Genomic DNA, 19,185 nt, shown 5'->3' with positions numbered 1-19,185 from the left:
GAGAGAGAGAGAGAGAGAGAGAGAGAGAGAGAGAGCGGATGTGACGTTTGTTATTACTGGGGAAAAGTTTGACAGTACGTAATGGCAATGGCCGATTGAGCACGTTGTTCGTTGTTGTCTGGTAGCTGACCTAATTACTCGTTTGTTTGCTAATATTCCTTGCAGTGGGATTACAAAAATAAATATGCCTTGTCATAACCAACAGATTAGTAGTAGTAATTCAGATCACGCCGTCATGAAGCAGGTGAGGTTTGCTAACAATGGTAGCGTTAACGTTAATGCGAATAACATTTCATTAGGCGCGCATACAGACAACGAGGTAGATACAAAACTTAACGGTAGTGAAGTTAATGAAGACCTGCAGATACAGCTTGGACCGCAGTTGAAACTTCTACCTTTGAATGACCAAATTCGGGAACTGCAGACCATCATAAGAGACAAGTGAGTTAATAGGCATTAGCAAGGTAGCTAGCTCATGCTAGCTAGAGTAAAATGGTACTGGTGCATGTAGATAGAGCTGTTACAAGATCTTTGGGTGTATGTGCAGTGCACGCTCTGAAAACTTCATGGATGTTTGACATAAACTCTGAAAGTGTCAGCTCGAAGACTTCATGGATGTTTGATATCAGGTTATGAATTAGCTTTCTCATCATTGTTTCTTTACCGCCCAGATCAACCAGCAGAGGAGACTTTGTGTTTTGCGCTGACCGCTTGGTAAGTTATAAGTCACACTGTATACACAGGCGATTATGAATGGTGTTATCTGTCGCTCAATGTTTATCCTCACCTGGTTATTAATGGTCGACTTCTGATGATGCTGTGTAGATTCGACTTGTGGTCGAAGAAGGACTCAATCAACTCCCCTACACAGAGTGCTCAGTAACCACACCAACGGGTATGGCTAGTCTCAGATATCTGACCCAGAATATTTACCCATTTGATGTTTGCCTTGATTGCTTGAGTCTTCTCAACATTTGCTGTTGTTTCTATCTCATTTAGGGCACAAGTATGAGGGAGTGAAATTTGAGAGAGGCAACTGTGGAGTTAGCATAATGAGGAGTGGTAAGTTACATAATTATGACATCAGTAATCACGGATGTTGAATTTTATGGTTCTTAGCAGACACTTTTGTGTCAAAAGCCACTTATGTCATAAACAGACATTTCTTTAACATTGAAATGTACAGTTTAAAGTAAAGCCACATAACATAAATATAAATAATATGAATAGACTAACCCTAGCCCTTGTCCCTCGAAACCGAGTGCAAGACATAGGGGTGAAGAATATTCCCCTTGGAAATGAGATACCACTAGCCAACCATAAGGGAGAGCGGGATGATTTAAACACTTGAATTAACGTAATTTACAGAGATCGTACCACACTGAAAGCTAATATTTTGTCACTAGCAACCTGTCTTCTGTCAAATAGGCTATAATTGCATTTTCAGATCGGAATAAAACCGTTCAGGAATTATTTCAACAACAGCAGAACGTGCCTATGTTCGTTCGCAGCCTACCTTCTGGTCTGGGTGAATGAAACAGTGATGGGGGACAAAATAAACATGCAGTTTGCAATGTAAACATCCCACAACCCCTTCGATATTTTACAATAATATCCAAATGGTCGTTAATTGACATCAGAAGCAATCGCTACCTGTAATAGCCTATGCGAGGAATCGGCAGCAGTAGGCCTATGCAGCATTCATATCAGACGAGCGGTAAAAAAGTTCAGCGAATTTAGCTGCTGTTGGACTTTACATTTCTGCCATGGGATGCTGCCAAATCGCGGGGTATCAGACATGGAAATATGTAAAATGCGAGACATTCGCGCAAATAATGATGTGCTTAACATTCACAAAACAACGATTTTTGAAAACTTCCTCGTGAAGAACAGGACCTTCAATATATGGTCACAAGATTGAATGCAACATAAAACAATTACCATTTTAATTTTATAATCCTTATTAATGCCAACATTTCATGTCAATGAATCTCTCGGTGTGCTTATTTTTCCGGTGTGAGCGTTGTATGTTGGGTATTTCTCTTACCCCTCGGTTTCAAGTAAGCTCCCGATCTTACTTGGTTTTAAGGGGTATCTACCCCTTGCCCTTATCCCTACCCCTCGATCGAAATGAGAATTGAGATAGCCCTTCGTCTCACGTGCACGCGCAAAACTAAGGGGAAGGGGGAAGGGGTAAAATAGAGAATTGAGATTGGCCCTAAATCAAATATATCAGAATAATTAAACCTAACCCTAACTTCACAAAAACTGAATGACAAGTAATGAGAGAAGCTTTATGTTATAAACGTTTATGCCTTGTTTATGACACGTTCATGAGAGTGTCATGTCACTCCTGTCTTATGTCGATACTGTCAAGTAAAGAGTAACCATTGAGGTAGTTATAAATGCTACAATGCACATCAATGGTAACAGAACACCATTGGCTCCCCAGTACAATAACCCCCACCCATATAATGATTATGACTCCAGTAACGTTTTCTCACTCTTATGAGATGTTCCAACTTAGTCAAGACATAAAATACATAATTTTAAACCTCAGCCTAGCTGACCACTCCTTACAGCAACCTCCAGGTGGTGTGCTGCAGCCACTGTAGCCCTCCTGATAGAAAGCAAATGATTATGTAAAGGTGTTTGACATAAGTCGTAAGGTCAGAAGTTACTACCATCTATCTGAGACAACGGGATGAATACCTCAGCAAATGTATCATAAGGAATGTATGCTATGTCTTCATGTCACTGATAAGACACCATAAAGGCTCTGATAATATGCTTTCTATTCATCATGTTGATGGTTTTAAATCTTTCTCTCTGTTCTATTTATAGAAATCCACTAGAGACATATTTTTAAAGCTCAGTCACTCAGACCATATTCCTTGAGAAAAATGTGGGGTCAGATTCCACGTGAAATTTGTAGTGAAAGCCCACATTGGTCATATCTCTGATTACAGGTATATAGGGTTGTCTAAATCAGTAAAGGGCATAGAAGCACATAGTATATATTATGTCAGATGTATTCATTCATTTTCTGTTGACAAGCCAATGGAATCACATTGGTGTATGAATAAACATTGATGTTCATATGTATGTGATTCGTTTATGTTTTGTAATGCATTTTATTTGTGACTTGTGTGTTTGCCTGTCTATGCTAACATGTGGTTTGGTGCCTGTACAGGGGAGGCCATGGAGCAGGGCCTGAGGGATTGCTGCCGCTCCATCCGCATCGGGAAGATCCTGATCCAGAGTGATGAGGAGACACAGAAGGCCAAAGTATACTACGCCAAGTTCCCACCCGACATCTACAGACGCAAAGTCCTGCTCATGTACCCTATCCTGAGTGAGTACGGGGGCTGGGGATTGGAGACGGGGATGGATGGATATTCAAAAGTATGTGGATTGGTGACAAACATGGGTAAATGAACGCAGAGTAAGAGATCAATCTTCTAATAGACATGCCTTTTATTCTCCTAGGAGAAGAAAGCAATGTGGCTCTTCTGTTTTGGTTTACTCTGAGTTAATTCACTCCCTTTTGCGACTGAACCATGTATTTCAAATACCGCCTGCTATCTGCTCAACCCAAGTGCAGACTTACAGTAACATCAAGAGAGTGTAAAGCCTATTTGGTCATTATGTATAAATCATCATGTAAAACAATTCAAATGAAAACAAAGCAAAGACTAAAATCTACTGTCTTCCACATTTCTCTTTTCATTGTTAAAAGGTCATTCTTAGTTGCTGCCCACTGTTATGTAGAATGACAGTTAGACACATCTCAGTGAACAGGAATGATTAAAAGCAATCTTTGGCACTCAATAACCCCCGCCCCTTTTCACCAGCCACAGAACATGGCACTAACACACTGTTAATATTTCTAATACACACACACACACACATATATATATCTATATATATATATATATATATATATATACACAGTATATATAATTACCTCACAACATCCTGCGAGGCTCACTGAGGTTTTTAAGAGTGTCCCTACCTTTTCTCCTCAGCTTCTGTTGACCTTTGCCCCCCAACCCCCTTTTACCTAGTCCCCCTTCGCCAGGCGCTGAGGCACGGTGCATAATTATAGGCCACGGCGGGGAAATTACACAGAGCCCACTGGATAGCCAGAGACTGCTGAATAGCATAATGAGAGCCTCCCGAAATAGTGCTGTAATGGCCATGCTTTACTCCCGCAGTATGCAAAAAAAAATTGTAACTGCTCCACGGCGATCAAGCCCAAACGACAACCCGACAGCGTTGCCAAGTCCATTTTTATCTAAAGTCGCTTACAAAAAAATTGAAAAGTTGCGAATTGCGTATTTTTTTGTGGGGGGGGGGGGTTGTTTCTAAAGCGTCGTTGCTTATTTGGGCATGCTCCATGTCTTATGTGTCTCCACCATACCTGTCTAATAAACCACCAAAACAGCACAGTTTGACCTTTTTTTAGGACACAGAACCCTTTCCCCCTCCCTCCTAATTGTCATAAATCAAGACTTGTGCGAAATGATCCATTAATTTTGGATAATTTTTTTCTGCTGGTTCAATTTAAGAGACCGAGTGGGCAAAATAGAGAGATATAAACAGTTGGGAGAAAAAAGTGTATTCAAATATTTAGCTTAACCTCAAGTGGCAGACAATAACATACTGTAGGTCTACAGTGTGCAGTTTTCTGTAAGTTAAGTATGAAGTATGTGCACAGCATTCAGATCTTCTTAAAAGAGCTGGAACACCACTCTCATCAAAGCGGAATGCTTTAATAGCCACTTCTTTCTTCCAGAGTCAATTCTTTTGGGCTTGTTTTCATAGTCCTGGTTGTTTTTTTCTCTCCCATGATCTGGCAACTCTGCAACCCAGCACTCCGTGGCTACACACACACACACACAGACACTCGGACACAGGCGTGGAGAGAACCCATTAGAGTATCTCAGGCAGGGTCATGAGGTTGTAGCACTACCATCCATGTCTTGCTGCTTGTGTGATTAACCCTGATGACTTTGTTCCTTTGACAAACGGTGATTATAAGTCAGGTGGTAGTAGACAGCTGGGATGTACCATGGAGTGTTTATTTATGTGAATGTGTAATTAAGTACTCACTTGTCAGACATGGAATGTGATTTTCCCATATTCAGCTGTTATAGCAGTTATAGAAAGTAAACTATATGATACATCATTTTGCTATGCCATTGATGCACCGTTGAATCATTAATTAATTCATTAATTAATTCATTAATTCATTCATTCATTCATTCATTCATTCATTCTAGCTAGTTACCTGAAATCACGTATACAAATCTGTATAGTACTGTTTGCAAGCAGACCTATACTAGTACTATTTTTGTTCAGTTATCAGGATCCTGAATCCGGTTATGTGTGTGTATCGTGTGTGTGTGTGGTGTGTAGGCACTGGAAACACAGTGATCGAAGCCGTGAGGGTCTTGATTGAGCACGGTCTCCAGCCCAGACACATCATCCTCCTCAGCCTCTTCTCCACTCCTCATGGTAAGCTCTGCCTGTGTTAATTACACATACCACACCACATCACATCACAGGCTGTGAATGCCTCGTCGGAGGAAAGGTGCTTTAAGCAACAGTAGCTGCTCCTTAGCTAACTTCCCCTAGAAGTCAAATAAATATGGTGATTAATGAAGACATTTGACTTGAACTGTAATGCAATCACTACATTTGTAATAGTAGGGTTAATACCTTAGACTAAGATGTTACTATTATAAAGTAGAATTAATAGCTTTCCAGCTTTGTTGGTAGTGCAATCCATACATTTATTTATATATAGTATCAAATACATGTGATAGGCTTTTTTCAAACATAAAGAGGAGTGAGCTGTTCTATAAGCTTTTCATCCATGCATGCAGTGTTATTAAATTCAATATTTACATTTATTCATTCAGCAGACACTTTTCCTCCAAAGTGATGTCAATTGCCTCCATACTGTATGTCAATTATATATTACAAGGGACTACATTGTCCCCAGAGCAACTTGGGGTCAAGTGCCTTGCTCAAGGGCACAAGGGTGGCAGCCGGGAATTGAACCCACAACTTTTCAGACATGAATCAGACATGCTAGCCCAGCTCCTTAACCACTACGCTACCACCGCCCAATATGTTGTGCTCTTCTTCATCTTTCTTCAAGTATAATCTCAGTCTAATGAGTACATGGACTTTGTTCTCCACAGGGGCCAAGTCTATCATTCAGGAGTTCCCAGACATCACCATACTCACTACAGAGGTGCACCCTGTTGCCCCCACCCATTTTGGGCAGAGATACTTTGGTACAGACTAAATCCCACCACCACCACCACCACCACCTCAAAAGCTCAAGCAAGAAACCTGTGCGTGCGTGTGTGTGTGTGTTTTGGTCGTCTCTCTTGGAGGAGCATGCATCTCCATACATGTCATACATCTCAAAAACATTTTATGGGTACATTTCCCACAGGCACTGGTTTTGGCCCAGTCCCAAACTCAAACTTGATCCTAAACTAGTATGCCTCGAGCGGAGGGTACTCTGGTGCTGGGCTGTGTAGTCCATAAAGCATGATTTCTGAGTTTACCAGATAATGGGTTTTTACTCTCGGCAGTTATCTATAAAACTTGAATCCTGTTTTGAAGAATACCCAGCAGGACAAAGCTTAAAACACTATTTTTGATTGACCATATACAAAAGCAAAAATTGGAACTGTCTCTTCAAAGCCTGATTTGTAGGAAAAATATGGTTTTGGAGTGGGTTGTGGATCAAGTAGATATTGCTGTTTTATTTATTGGTTATTATTCTGTATGAAGGGATTGTCAGCTTTTCTTTTTTGTCCATTTCAAACGTACTTGGCCATATCTGTGTGTAACAGTCACCATAATGCAAAGCACGTGGCCAGCCTAATTTTCTTTCTAGACAAAAGGACACTTTTAATGCTAGATTAAATCTCCATTACTTTGGGTAGGCAAATTAAATGGCCTGTTTATCCAGAAGGACCGCATTGTCGGATTCTGTGGCTTGTGTGTGTGTGGATGTGTTTCATAACTGACATAGCTACATAGGTTTGTGTATGTAGAAACGAGTGTCAGTCCAGAAAGACGCAATGACACGTGAAAAAAGCTACCAGTCATGTTTAATGGGGTTCCTGCAGATGGACCACCAACTGTGCCAAAAGAGCTTGTAGGTGACAGTCACAGTTTGAGATGATTTTATTTCTTTTCCTTTTGTCAGAAAGAAATGACAGAAAATGTCTGAAAATCATGTTGATGTATGCTCCTTATGTTGTCTCCATGTTTAATTTTCTTTTTGGGAGTGGGGGATGAGTATTGCAAATGGTCGTTTTTTTTTATAAATTGCAGTTTGTTGTTAAAGTTCCCCAGTGAAGCTCAGAGGAGAGAGGAGACTGATATGGACTGATCTTTCCCAACTAGTGCCTGCTTTGCTGCAGCAACGTGAAACAGATTTTGCGTGTTTGTGTATTTGTGATGCGAGTACGGCACAATAGTTGAAACCAACAGGAAATACAGCAGCATAGAAAGTGTCCATATAAGGGAGTCCGCATACACAAATGATATGTTTAAATGTGAAAATAATGAAAATAAAAGTTGATAAAGATATTACCTTGGATTTACAATTACATGTCTTCATGTCGGGTCATGAACATCTCTTCTCCAGTATAAAGTGGCATATGACAAAAAAAAGTGGTCCCCTTCACACATACACCTTGTAAAAGGGTACCAAAGCGCACATATAAAATAATCTAGGATAATCTAGAGTTAATCTGCCCTTCATCCAGTAACATAATGTACCTATTATTGATGTCACATACTTCATACCCATCCCAGATATTAGCAATGGAGCCCAGCTCATTCCAAGTTCATTTACTTTCAAATAATTTTGCAGTTCACCAATTACAGCTGCCCCTGTATAATCAGTATGTCAGAGTCCGTAAACAGTAGACAAAAACTCTCGTAAGGCTGTACCGTTCATACCAGGATGAATCTAGAGGAACCTTCTTCCTGTCTTATGCTGCTTCAAAGCTGATGGCTGTGTTACGATTTGGGAAAAGAAAAACGGGTCCTCAATGAGCAGTGAACGAGGGGTGAAATATGGCAATCCTTCCTCTCATTCTCTCCAGCACAAAAGCCTAGGCTAACAACAGGGTCTCTAAAATGACTATTGTTATAGTCATAAATCTCAACTGTTGTTGGGACTTGTGACTATCTAAAATGACTATTGTTATTCAATCTTAAAAAAATTTAAATCATGTTGTCAGTGGCCTTTGGTTCTCTGATAAATTCAGTGTACTCGTCTTCGTAAGGTGTGCCTAGGGAACATAATATATTAATAAAGTACATGCTACAGTACATACGTGTTATATTAAATATTATTAATTACATACTTCAGCACAATGTATTAAACAGACTTAATACAAAGAGGGACCTGCTCTGGTACCACCAAAAAAACGCAGCAGAATGGATGAGCTTCTGGTCTGAGCTCCCTCAGGGCATCTAGGATAGGGCCATTAGAACATCCAGGCTTTACCCACTGATCCTGCTCCAGGGTACTTAATCAATACAGAAACTCTGAATCACAGATCATTATCTGACGATCACCCCCCTAAAAAAAGTGCATGTAGACCTCAAGATGCAGTGGCTGTACAACAGAAGAGGAATGGTTCTTTAGAGATGGACACAGTGGACATATTTTGGTAAGAAACCAGAAACCACAGTTGGGACCACTGCATTGCCTCCTGTGTTAGTCCGTGAGAAACGACATCACTTGTTTACAGTTTCGGTTACAAAGAAAAACAACACTGACACATTCCCAGGGTTTGGGGGAGCTGGACACTGAGCTTGGCATGTTATGCACTGACTTCACATGATTAATAATATTAAGACACTCACTTTGCTAACTTAATACAAGTCAAAAACAGAATATTATTATTAAATTAAATTTTTTCCCAACCTGGGGAAAAAGAAACACATAAGTAATGATACAGTAATAAAATATTCAAATACAGTTTGTTGTTTGAATAAAAAAAAGCAAAATATACATATGAAAAATGTAATGGTGGTGCCATAAGTTATAGACAGGTATAGTTAGTGGCTTCTACACACAGTTGCGTTCCGTCAACGCATGCCAGTGGGTGTTCCCGACGGTAGCTATGCAAATGACTTGTAGTATAACCGTAATTTGATTGGTTGGTGCCGTCCGTCGATTGGCTTGATTGGCCGGTGCCGTCTGTCGGTGCAGCAACAGCTGAACTTCTCAACGCGAGCGACGGGAGAAACGCGATGCAACGGACCCACAATTCAGTTCGGCAACGGATGACGTGAGCCCATGTAAAGTGAATGGGATGTGTCTCCTGCACTGCAACGCACGCAGCTGTGTGTAGAGGCCGTAAGTCTGTCAAAGGTGCAGTCTGCAGTCTCAACTATTCAGGTCAAATTCAGTGAATTGCTCCTCATGATCCATTGTCTGCTCAGTGTTTGTGTTAAGACGCACAGTCCTGGCTGTGAAAATGGAAAACACACACACAGTGGCTCTGATCAAGCCATAGACTGCCTCAGCCAGTGATGGATCTGGAGCCCGGAAGGGAAGATTTCGCAAAACTGAATTACGGACTGCACCTTTAAGAGTTAGAGCCAAGGCTGGACAAGCGTCATTCACACTGTCGCGTTATACAGGGACCACTTTCAGTCTCTCCAGTTTGCATGTGCGTGGCTGAAATTATAGAGGCTACTCCAAAAATCTGACCATTAAGGTATCGCAATACAGAGCAATGATTTACCAATCAAATAAGCAATGCAATTACCACACCAAGCGGCACTTATCCAATTGTGATGCAGGATGCTGATGTCTGATTTGTGCATCCCTTTTTATCCCCCTGAAAGACTTAGGCTTACACACACCATATAAACACATTTGTTTGTCTTTTCCACTGTGCAGTCAGTACCATGCTTAGGTAACCTCTGTTAAACAATCTGAACATGACCCAACCAGAGAGAGAAAAAGAAAGAAAGAAAGAAAGAGATTCTCCCCACCAGAGCAGGCTGGCAGGCTGATATGTGCTTCAGGCGCGGTACAAAGGCAACTGACCTCAACTGACTCGGGATTTTTGATCAGAGATGACACACAGCTACGCAATATTGGCATTCCCCTTCAAACAAGTCTAGTTAGGATAAAGACACACACACCCCACAGACAGAGGGAAATGGTACAAGGGAGTGAGGCAAGCACAGATAAGCACCTCACAGATGACCAATGATTATCCGATTGTCCACCACGATGCCTGTACATCCTCCAACTCAACAGAAAATAAGTGTAATGTTGAACATGTTAAATCGGGGTGATAAGAGAGTCTTGAGTTACATTAAAATGAGTGCCACAATGTCAGGAAAACAGAACACAACTGGAACAGTCCTTTTGCGTGTTTGGCTCCACGGTGGGTGCAGCGGTTTGATCGGGAGCCACGCGTAAAATGCTTGGGCTTCCATCTGTGTCCCCCACCTCCTACGACTCTCCACATGTGAAGGAGGCCAACTCGAAGAGTCCAGCTGTGTTTGAGGCGGTCAAGAAAAATAAGAGACATTCAATTAAACTTGATGTTTGCTGAAACAATTAACAGTGCTATCAAAATTCCCTTACATGGACTCATTAGACAAAACAGAACATAACTCTCAATGTAGTACACTGATTCACATTTAATGTCACTGTCAGTATGTTATTTGTATATTTGTGTCGACAGTACTGTAACTCTCAATGTAATACACTGCTTCACATTTAATGTCACTGTCAGTATGTTATTTGTATATTTGTGTAGACAGTACTGTTTCTATATTTGTAGCCCATATGCAGAAATAAAGAGAATAAATAGTAAGTTGTAAGAAGAGTTAGCAGGAACAAGCAGCCTTTCCCTTCATACTCACAAAATACGGTAGGTAGGATTGCAGAGGCAGCTATGAATCAATCTCTATGGTAACCGAAGGGTCATCTGGACCATCTGGAATATAACAAACAACTCAATAAATAAATAAATAAGTGCACGTGTTAAATGTGTTAAAATTAGATCATCCAGCAGACTTGGAGGAGAGAGATTCAATCAGCCAATTTTGCTAGAAAATGTTATTGACTTGTGAGAGTGTTAAGAGACAGAGCTGTCGAGTGAATGGAGCAAGGCTCCCTGGGGATTGTACACAGCAGCGCACTGTGGAAAGGATGAGAAAATGGTGGCAGGATGTGGCAAGCAGCAGCCCCAAATCTGGGCCACAGTCGTTCCATCTAATTTATCTGCCCCCTGAGGTGACTGTTGGAATGAAATAAAGCTTGACTGAAATGCTCCAGCATCGATACAACACCTCAGTTTGCTGTGATTTTATTTTTTCAAAGGGGAGAAATTTGTCCAGTTTTAAACAGCATTGTTTTTATGTTAATGTGGACAATTAGAGTACAACGTTTATATAAATTGAAACTTTTTTAAGTGCTCTGCTACAAACTGCCCATTGGTATACAGAGCAAAGGCCATTTATAGGATTTAGTCAGACAGATACTCCATCTGAAATGAATTTGAATGCCTTCAGTGTGTCTGTAAAAACATCTCAAGGAGAATGACTTTCATTAATAGCGTTGGTGTCAACCTCAAAACGGGCCCTTTTAATTCCACTCTATTCAGTCCATTCAGACCAAGTAGGCATATTATTCCTAGATGTGATTAAAACATGGCAGGGGAATCCTGCCCCGTGGACCAGTCGAACAGATAGGTCATTGTGCGGCGGAATAATACTGGGCAGTGAGCGCCCGGTCGTCACATGATCCCTATCTGTCTGGTGCCACGGCTGCGCACCTCCCGCCGGCCCCGCGCCAATTCCGCCATCTCTGCTGATTGCTCTCAGATCGCGTCGCATGTAACCGAACTGCCCTTTCATTCCGCTAACGAAGGGGCGGAGGGGGGGGGGGGGGGGATTGGGGACAGAGCGACGAAGGGGGGAGGAGATTGGGGAGGCTTGGAGCTGGTTCCTGTCCAGGATGCCGATCGTGTTCAACTCACCTGTGCCCTCTTCATCCGATCCTCCTCCTCCTCTTCCTCTACCCCGTCGCTCCAGCTGCTGCTGCTCCTCATCGTCCTCCTCGTCGTCCTCCTCATCGTCCCACTTCTCCTCATTGGCTAGCAAAGGATTGTGGGATTCGGAGTAGCTCAGGCTCCGCATGGGGAAATAGTGACCGTCGCCCTGACTGAAAGACAAACACAGAAGAAAACATACGTTTACATAACCGTAACAGCATTTAGGACTGTCATAAAGAGATACGCAATCTAAACTTTGTCCTACTGTTAAACTACAGTTGCAGTTCTTTTAGGACATCAGTCACTACACTGCAGTACACTGGATACATGGATACTGCATATACCTACAACTATGGCACTTTGACTATGGCTATGTATATGAATCTGTGCTTACTTCATGAAATATGGGAGAGATCTAATCTAGCATATTGTATTATGCACTATGAACTATACATGCTATGGCAAAATCATATTGTATTATGCACTATGAACTATACATGCTATGGCAAAATCATATTGTATTATGCACTATGAACTATACATGCTATGGCAAAATCAATGGAAAAGCCTGGAGCACCTGCTTAAATCTGTCATGAATTAAGGCTAACACTTCTGAGGTAAGAAGCTTCCCTCAAAAGTGACACTGAAGCCTGGTCTCTTGTTAACCCTTTGGCTGGGAGACCCAAAGGAGACGGAGTGCGTGGGAGCAGCAGGACATCCCCCTCCTGAAAGGCTTGTGTTTCCGCAGGTTATCTGAGCACTTCAGTCCCCAGCACTGACAGGCTGAGGAAACCGATCGGCTCCAGAATAATTTGTCTTGTGTCCGAGGGCCTTTGTTAGCGGCCAACAATAATGTTCCTCTGAATACACACACACACACACACACACACACACACACACACACACGCATATGCACGCACACACACACACACACACACACGCATATACACACACACAGACACACGCATATTCACGCACACACACACACACACACAAACACACACACACACACACGCATATACACACACACACACACACACACAGACACAGACACACCTCCCCGAGGAGGTGCATGGTACGCAAGATGCTAGGCCAAGAGCCTGAGTCCAAACCACACAATACATCAAGCCAACTCCCCATTAGAAGCCATCCATCAGCAGAATTTGGCAACGAATCTGACAGATTTCAAAACTGAACTAAAAAGGCAGCCCAGCAAGATGTGGAAACCTGCACTGACCTTGTGAACACCGGAATGAACCAGAGCCGTTTGTCTTCGCCAAAGACCTGCTGGAGATTGCGACGCGTGCCCACGTTGAAGCCATGTTTGTCTGGGCCTCCCTGAAACACGGGCGCAGAGAAAGCCTCTGCAGAAAGAAACGGACCAAAAACAAGAAAAGGGGACATATTTGAACTTGTGTTGGATAGATCTTTGAGGGCTTCATATGAGCAGACATGGTGAATATGTTCTCGAAGGAGGATAACTAAAGTTCACATATCGTGGAGTTTATTTTTTTATTTTTGGCAAGTAGCCGTATAATAAGCGGGGTAATGTATAGAACGCCGGTCATTATGGGAAAATAAGTCCCTTCAGGGCGGAACAAGACCCTTCCGCTCGCGCGTCGGGGTCCGGTTCGCCCTGTCGGGACTTATTTTCCCAATAATGACCGGGGTTCTATACATTATCCCTTACGTAACATCAAGATCATGGTGTAATAGCAAAAAAATACTCCATGCTCCTCACCAAACACACATATGCTAAATTGTCCTAATGTGGGACGCTGCCTAGTGTGGGACACCTAAGCCCCAGTGGATGTGGCTCTTCCCCAAACTAATGAATGTCAGTGAGGCTATGGGAAAGCCAAAGCTGTAGGTCCTGTGATTAAAATTGGATGTTGATTTAATGTGTCGACTACTACAGAAGTCCGAAAAGCAAAAAATGTCCCACATTAGGGCAATCCACCCCAAGAGAGAGACAGAGAGAGAGAGACAGAGAGAGAGAGACAGAGAGAGAGAGAGAGAGAATACAATGCATTTATCAAATCTGTTAAGGAAGCCCAGGTAGCACTTTAAGTAATGCAGACTGTAGGAGCTGGTTGTGTTTCAGCTCACCTAAAGTGGACCGGTTCTTAGCCACGAGCCAGCAGTGGTAGCCAAAGAGGAACAAGAGGCTGACGAAGAACATGACAGACACAAATAAAAGGAACAATACGTGGAACTTCGCAGGTCCGTTTGGAAGCTCGCCCTATGCATAAAAATACACATAGAAAAACAATTAACATTTTTGATTTTCAGTTCTAACTCACTAAATGTCATAAAATTAAAACCCATGATGGCTAGTTTTTAAACAGTGAATACAGAGTCTATCTAGAACTGAACCAGATCTGATGCATAATAACCTCTATTCATATTGTTAAAATGTTATGATTTATTTTTCATTCTCAAATATGGTCAGTCAATAAAATAAATCTTTATAAAACAGATTTATCCCAACAAAGAGATTATTTTGAAGTGGGATGGAACATGGAAGGCATATGATGACATTGCCTCTTACCATCCAAAATTTCAGGAAATACTGGAACACGGTTGACGCGATGAATACACAATAGAACATGGAGTAGGACAGGAACAACAGGAAGTACTTGTAGTTGGAGAAGCCAACACAGTTGTTTACCCTAATTCAAAAGCAGAAAAAATAGGACAACTGTCAGTCAAGCTGTGGCAATTTCTCTGAACCACAAAAGCCAAAAATTGCCTGCAACGCATGCATGCCTGATTGCACACACAGGCTAACGAGGCGTTTATACACGTACCACGGGCAGTGATGATCCATTTTCAGGACACACCTGGAAAAAGAAGGAGCCATACATCAGTCACACTGGTAGTTAAACCTGAACCCATCTGGGATAACCTTTCAGCCAGGTCCACTTCCTTCTGCACAACACCTCCTTAATTAGCATGCTACTATCCTCTTTCAGCGGTCCTTCACAAGGCAATGGAGTGGAGAGTGAAGAGGTGTGGGGGTCATAATGGCAGAATGGGTAGTTGGTGTGTGTTTGAGTGTGTGTGTGTGGTGGGGTGGGGGGGATTACTTACGTTTCGCAAACAGAGCAGTGATGACAGCGGTCTGGCTTAAGCACCTGGCACCTATCACAGAACCTGATAGCTGGGAACACACACATTAACCACATTAGACAAACACATACACACACACACACACACACATATGAACCCCCCCCAACAGTCAATCAAGGAAGGCCTGTAGACTGTTCTGTGTCCACCAACCCTACTCAATCACACAATCCACCTCCACCTGCTACTCCCCTGCTTAGTATCACATGAACTGTCGGACTGTTGAGACCACCAACATTGTCAGACACTTAGACAAAAACACTGCCAGTCACCATTGGTCAGTACAACCAAAACATCTACATGTCTGAGTTAGGGTTGCATACTGTACACACACAGTCACCCAACTCCTCTGCTAGATTTCCCCTCTCCATTTCCCTCTGTCATCTCATGGTCACTCCATTTTGCTAATTGGCTCCAAAAACTGCGGTCACAAGTCACACAAGTCACAAGTCAGAGCTGAGCTCAGATGAGTTTGGCGATGAGAAACAGTTACCAGGTATCGACCTGAACAGAAATACTGAATAATAATAATAATAATAATACCCCTGGTTCTGCTGGTCACAATGTTTAGTCTCTTAGTGGTGTAGAACACTGGAGCCCAAACTTTGAACCACAATCCAGAGTGACGTTGAAAAGAGTGTGAGAGTAGCGCAAAGATGTTGCGTTGTCATGACAACCGCAAGTATCACTTAAGATAACTTGATACCACCACCACCACCACCACCACCACCACCACCACCACCACCACCACCTTAGCGGAGACACAAGAGTGTCTATCAAAACAACTTCACCAACAACAACAACAGAATCCACAACCACAACCAATAACTAACAGTAGCCTAATCAAATGGGTGGGACGGGACCCATTTGGGTGGGACCCATGAAGTGTAATATATTATCACAACATTTTGGGACGTAGGGTGACCACCACAGCTTACCTCCTGATTGTGCTCGAGTGAATATGGGAAGTCTCTTTGCAATGTCTGCAAGGATCTGCTTTTGAGCATCTGGTCTTTCCTCCATCTCATACCGCTCTTTGTCTGTGTAGGACATATGAAACTAAAAAAATATATATATGAAAAATGTATGAATAAAATGGTCATAGACTTGTAATACACCACCATTACATAGAGCAGCAATACGTAATCCTTACAAATAATCAAACAGGTTGCCTTTCCTCTGTCTGAATGCTTATGAAAGTAGGCTGAAATATATGCCTGAACAGAGAGAGTCTAGAATATTATGTTTACTAAGAAACGTCTGCATGTACTTAGGTTTCTGATCTTGAGGTAACAGGAATATTAGCTGATGATTACTGATTCTTACCTTCTTGGAGGGAGTGGCTGGTGGGGTGAAGATGGCTTTCCAGTACGTCCAACAGAACATCACAAAGCACACATGGAATACTAAAATATATGCCGCTGCATGCAAATAGAAAACAATTACCGGTAGTTAAAAAACAAAAGATCAACATTCTCACAGTGTCACTTTCAAAGGCGGTCAGTCCTTTAATAGCATATCAGCTGAACAAACATGTCTAGCCGAATAATCGGGTTGGCATGTTACAGAAACAAGACAGATCATTCAAATAGAAGATATTAATTCTATAATTATTAAAAACTGTTACAAGCTCCCGTGTAACAAACTACAATTTAACAAATTGCATTGTAACAAGCTGAATAAGTACTCACCCTTTTCCAGCGTATTGCTGAGAGTAACTGTGGATGACAAACAGAGTTATAGGCTTGCATTAGTGGGTCATGTCATTAACATGAGTGCCTGAATAAAATATTCAAAGAGGAATCAAAATACGATCAAGCCAGGGTGGCTGATAATGTTGCAGATTGATTGAGGATACTGAGGTTGATGAAAGCTATCCCTATCCTATCCCTAGGTTAATTGGATGAATCCACTAGGCAGCGTAGTCTTTCGGACTGGTTATCCGATCGAAATCGAAGCTCATTTTGAAAATGTTTACTTAAACCCAGAGTGTAAAAGATAACTGTCTTTTAAACAACTATTATTTTTTAATAAACGCGCTGTACAAATCACTTCCTTATTGCCCGTCTGCAACACCTCTCTCTATCAGCTAGCACTAAGTAGACCGATTCAAACAACACGCACACAAATAAGTCGGGTATTTCTAATACTTACAAAAACATAGCTCAAAAACATATGCGTAATAAGACCATAGCACCACGGACGATATGATTACGACAGGTATCCAGGAGAATATCCTCTGACAGCATCTTAGCCCCCTTGATAGAGCCATATTCAGCCTAGCTCCACAATCATTTTCTCTGACACATACTAACCCGCCTGACTGAAAAAAAAGAAAAAACTGAACCAGATCGGTATTTGATTACTTTAGACTGTTAAAGGGGCCTACAGGACTAATGTGTTCATTATACTCGACGCATTGGTCACTGCGTCACTAATGGGTTGAGCAGAGCGAGGTCCAGTATGTGCTGTCAAGGTGGATAAGAGAGAGTTGTTGGACGTTTGACACAGTAGAAGTAATGGCAGTAAAATAGCCTATAAAATAAAAATGACCTAAGCCTAATAAGATTTGAACAATATGACTCTAGCCTACATTTTGATGAGGATAGGTCAGCTTTTACCTCCCATACATATAGGCTAGGCCTTACATTAAAACAAATGTTAAACAAGTTAAAATAGATAAATTAAATTTTTCAGATTTAGGCTTATAGTTTTTCTGCTTGTATTGCTTAATCCTATTGTATCTTTAGATTTTCTGTATTTTAATTAAACCACCTTGGCACCATATTATAGGCTATGATTAGAGGAAAACCATGTTATGGTAGATGAAAATTGGATTAAAAAAAGATGAAAGATTTTTTTGTAACAGTCAAGGTGGGTTTGAGGATGACTACTGTATAGCTACTGAAAATAATCTCATATTATTAAGTATGGTGGAGGGTCTGTGATGTGGGGTTGTGTTTCCTCCAGTGGCCATGGTAACATTGTTACGGTGCATGTTATCATGAATTCCATGAAATACCTGGACATTTTAAATCAAAATCTGTCTGTCTCCGTCAAGACACTAAAAGTGGGTCATGATTGGATCATCCAGCAGGTGATCCAAAAGCCATCGTTCTCTCAGTCCCCTGATCTAAATCCAATGACAATCTTTGGGCTGAGTGTAGGCTAATGTAACAGCGCCAATAATTATGGCATGGCATGAGAATTATAGTTTAGTTAATTATAGATTTTATAATAACCTTCTTTACTCAATTTTACCAGGGGTACCAATAATTATGAATGGCATTTTATTTATTTATTTTTTATCCTTTTACTCTACATTTGAATAACCTTTATTTACAGTACTTGTCATTTCCAGATTGAATTAGTGAATGAGTGGCATGGTTGGCTAGTTTGTTTGTTAACTATCCATTAACAATCAGCAATACCTCTACATGTAAGTACCCCTCAGTACCTGATAAGCAAAAATAGTTTGAAATTCAAGATGATCAAGATCACGTTTTGGTGAACATGTCTTTTCTCCGGGTTCACCTTGGAGTCTAGGCACCTCCCCGGCACCTGAAGACCTGTTTGGTACCATACAGGCCCATAACTCAACACAGGTTGTCTTCCACATTTCTAATCCAGCAAGTATAACAAGGTATTTATGCGACTAAATATACATCTTTCCAGAGTGTGTAAATCTAATACAGAATTTAGCCATAAATCTGATCATCCTACTAAACCTGATTTATAGGCCTCCTCCCGAGAAGTTTGTCCTGAGAACCCTGCTGATTTCTCAGACCCACAGGCAGATAAGGTGAAAGTTGGATAAAATTATTTATCCATGCTTTTCCCATCAAGTGAAAGATACTTTTTACAGACATGTGGCAAATTGCTTGAAATCCTCTTCAACTGTGATTTAGAGTAGACACACGTAACACCATGTGCCTAACTGTTTAAAGGATTAACATGCTTTATTCTGGTAGTTCATAAAAACCAT

At 41.5% G+C, this 19,185-nt stretch overlaps 2 protein-coding genes across 2 annotated transcripts; one reads left to right on the top strand and one right to left on the bottom strand.

The window, feature by feature from the left end:
• Positions 1–71: 71 nt before the first annotated feature.
• Positions 72–7,626, top strand: LOC143132275 (uracil phosphoribosyltransferase homolog). The gene is made up of 7 exons (XM_076291685.1): positions 72–441; positions 672–714; positions 826–895; positions 1,000–1,062; positions 3,194–3,355; positions 5,422–5,520; positions 6,213–7,626. The coding sequence occupies exons 1-7, from the start codon at positions 185–187 to the stop codon at positions 6,317–6,319; spliced, it is 801 nt and encodes a 266-aa protein (XP_076147800.1). The 5' UTR covers positions 72–184; the 3' UTR covers positions 6,320–7,626.
• Positions 7,627–8,375: 749 nt separating this feature from the next.
• zdhhc15b (zDHHC palmitoyltransferase 15b) lies at positions 8,376–17,488 on the bottom strand. Its single transcript, XM_076291684.1, has 12 exons — positions 17,355–17,488; positions 16,892–16,918; positions 16,527–16,621; positions 16,139–16,259; positions 15,165–15,234; positions 14,882–14,914; positions 14,623–14,743; positions 14,181–14,313; positions 13,309–13,435; positions 12,057–12,241; positions 10,939–11,012; positions 8,376–10,566 (listed from the first exon to the last, which is right to left on the bottom strand). Exons 1-11 carry the CDS (start codon positions 17,470–17,472, stop codon positions 10,969–10,971), a joined length of 1,074 nt encoding a protein of 357 aa, XP_076147799.1. The 5' UTR covers positions 17,473–17,488; the 3' UTR covers positions 8,376–10,566; positions 10,939–10,968.
• Between the last annotated feature and the right edge of the window lie 1,697 nt (positions 17,489–19,185).

The sequence above is a fragment of the Alosa pseudoharengus genome, unplaced genomic scaffold (assembly GCF_046254945.1).
Source record: "Alosa pseudoharengus isolate Yale_2024_CS ecotype anadromous, Long Island Sound unplaced genomic scaffold, YU_APseudo_1.1 YU_APseudo_1.1_scf_19, whole genome shotgun sequence".
In the NCBI taxonomy this organism is placed as follows: Eukaryota; Metazoa; Chordata; class Actinopteri; order Clupeiformes; family Clupeidae; genus Alosa; species Alosa pseudoharengus.
Note: the sequence above shows the minus strand (reverse complement) of the source record. Positions and strands in the feature narration are given on the sequence as shown.

What these genes read in the sequence shown, in the direction of transcription:
- LOC143132275 (XM_076291685.1), top strand. Translation starts at nt 185, where the DNA reads ATGCCTTGTCATAACCAACAGATTAGTAGTAGTAATTCAGATCACGCC. An exon ending in CAGACCATCATAAGAGACAA is followed by an intron (nt 442 to 671) that starts GTGAGTTAATAG and finishes TTTACCGCCCAG; the next exon opens with ATCAACCAGCAGAGGAGACT. An exon ending in TGTTTTGCGCTGACCGCTTG is followed by an intron (nt 715 to 825) that starts GTAAGTTATAAG and finishes GATGCTGTGTAG; the next exon opens with ATTCGACTTGTGGTCGAAGA.
- zdhhc15b (XM_076291684.1), bottom strand. Translation starts at nt 17,472, where the DNA reads ATGGCTCTATCAAGGGGGCTAAGATGCTGTCAGAGGATATTCTCCTGG. An exon ending in CACTCGAGCACAATCAGGAG is followed by an intron (nt 15,235 to 16,138) that starts GTAAGCTGTGGT and finishes GTGTGTTCCCAG; the next exon opens with CTATCAGGTTCTGTGATAGG. An exon ending in CACTGCTCTGTTTGCGAAAC is followed by an intron (nt 14,915 to 15,164) that starts GTAAGTAATCCC and finishes TTCTTTTTCCAG; the next exon opens with GTGTGTCCTGAAAATGGATC.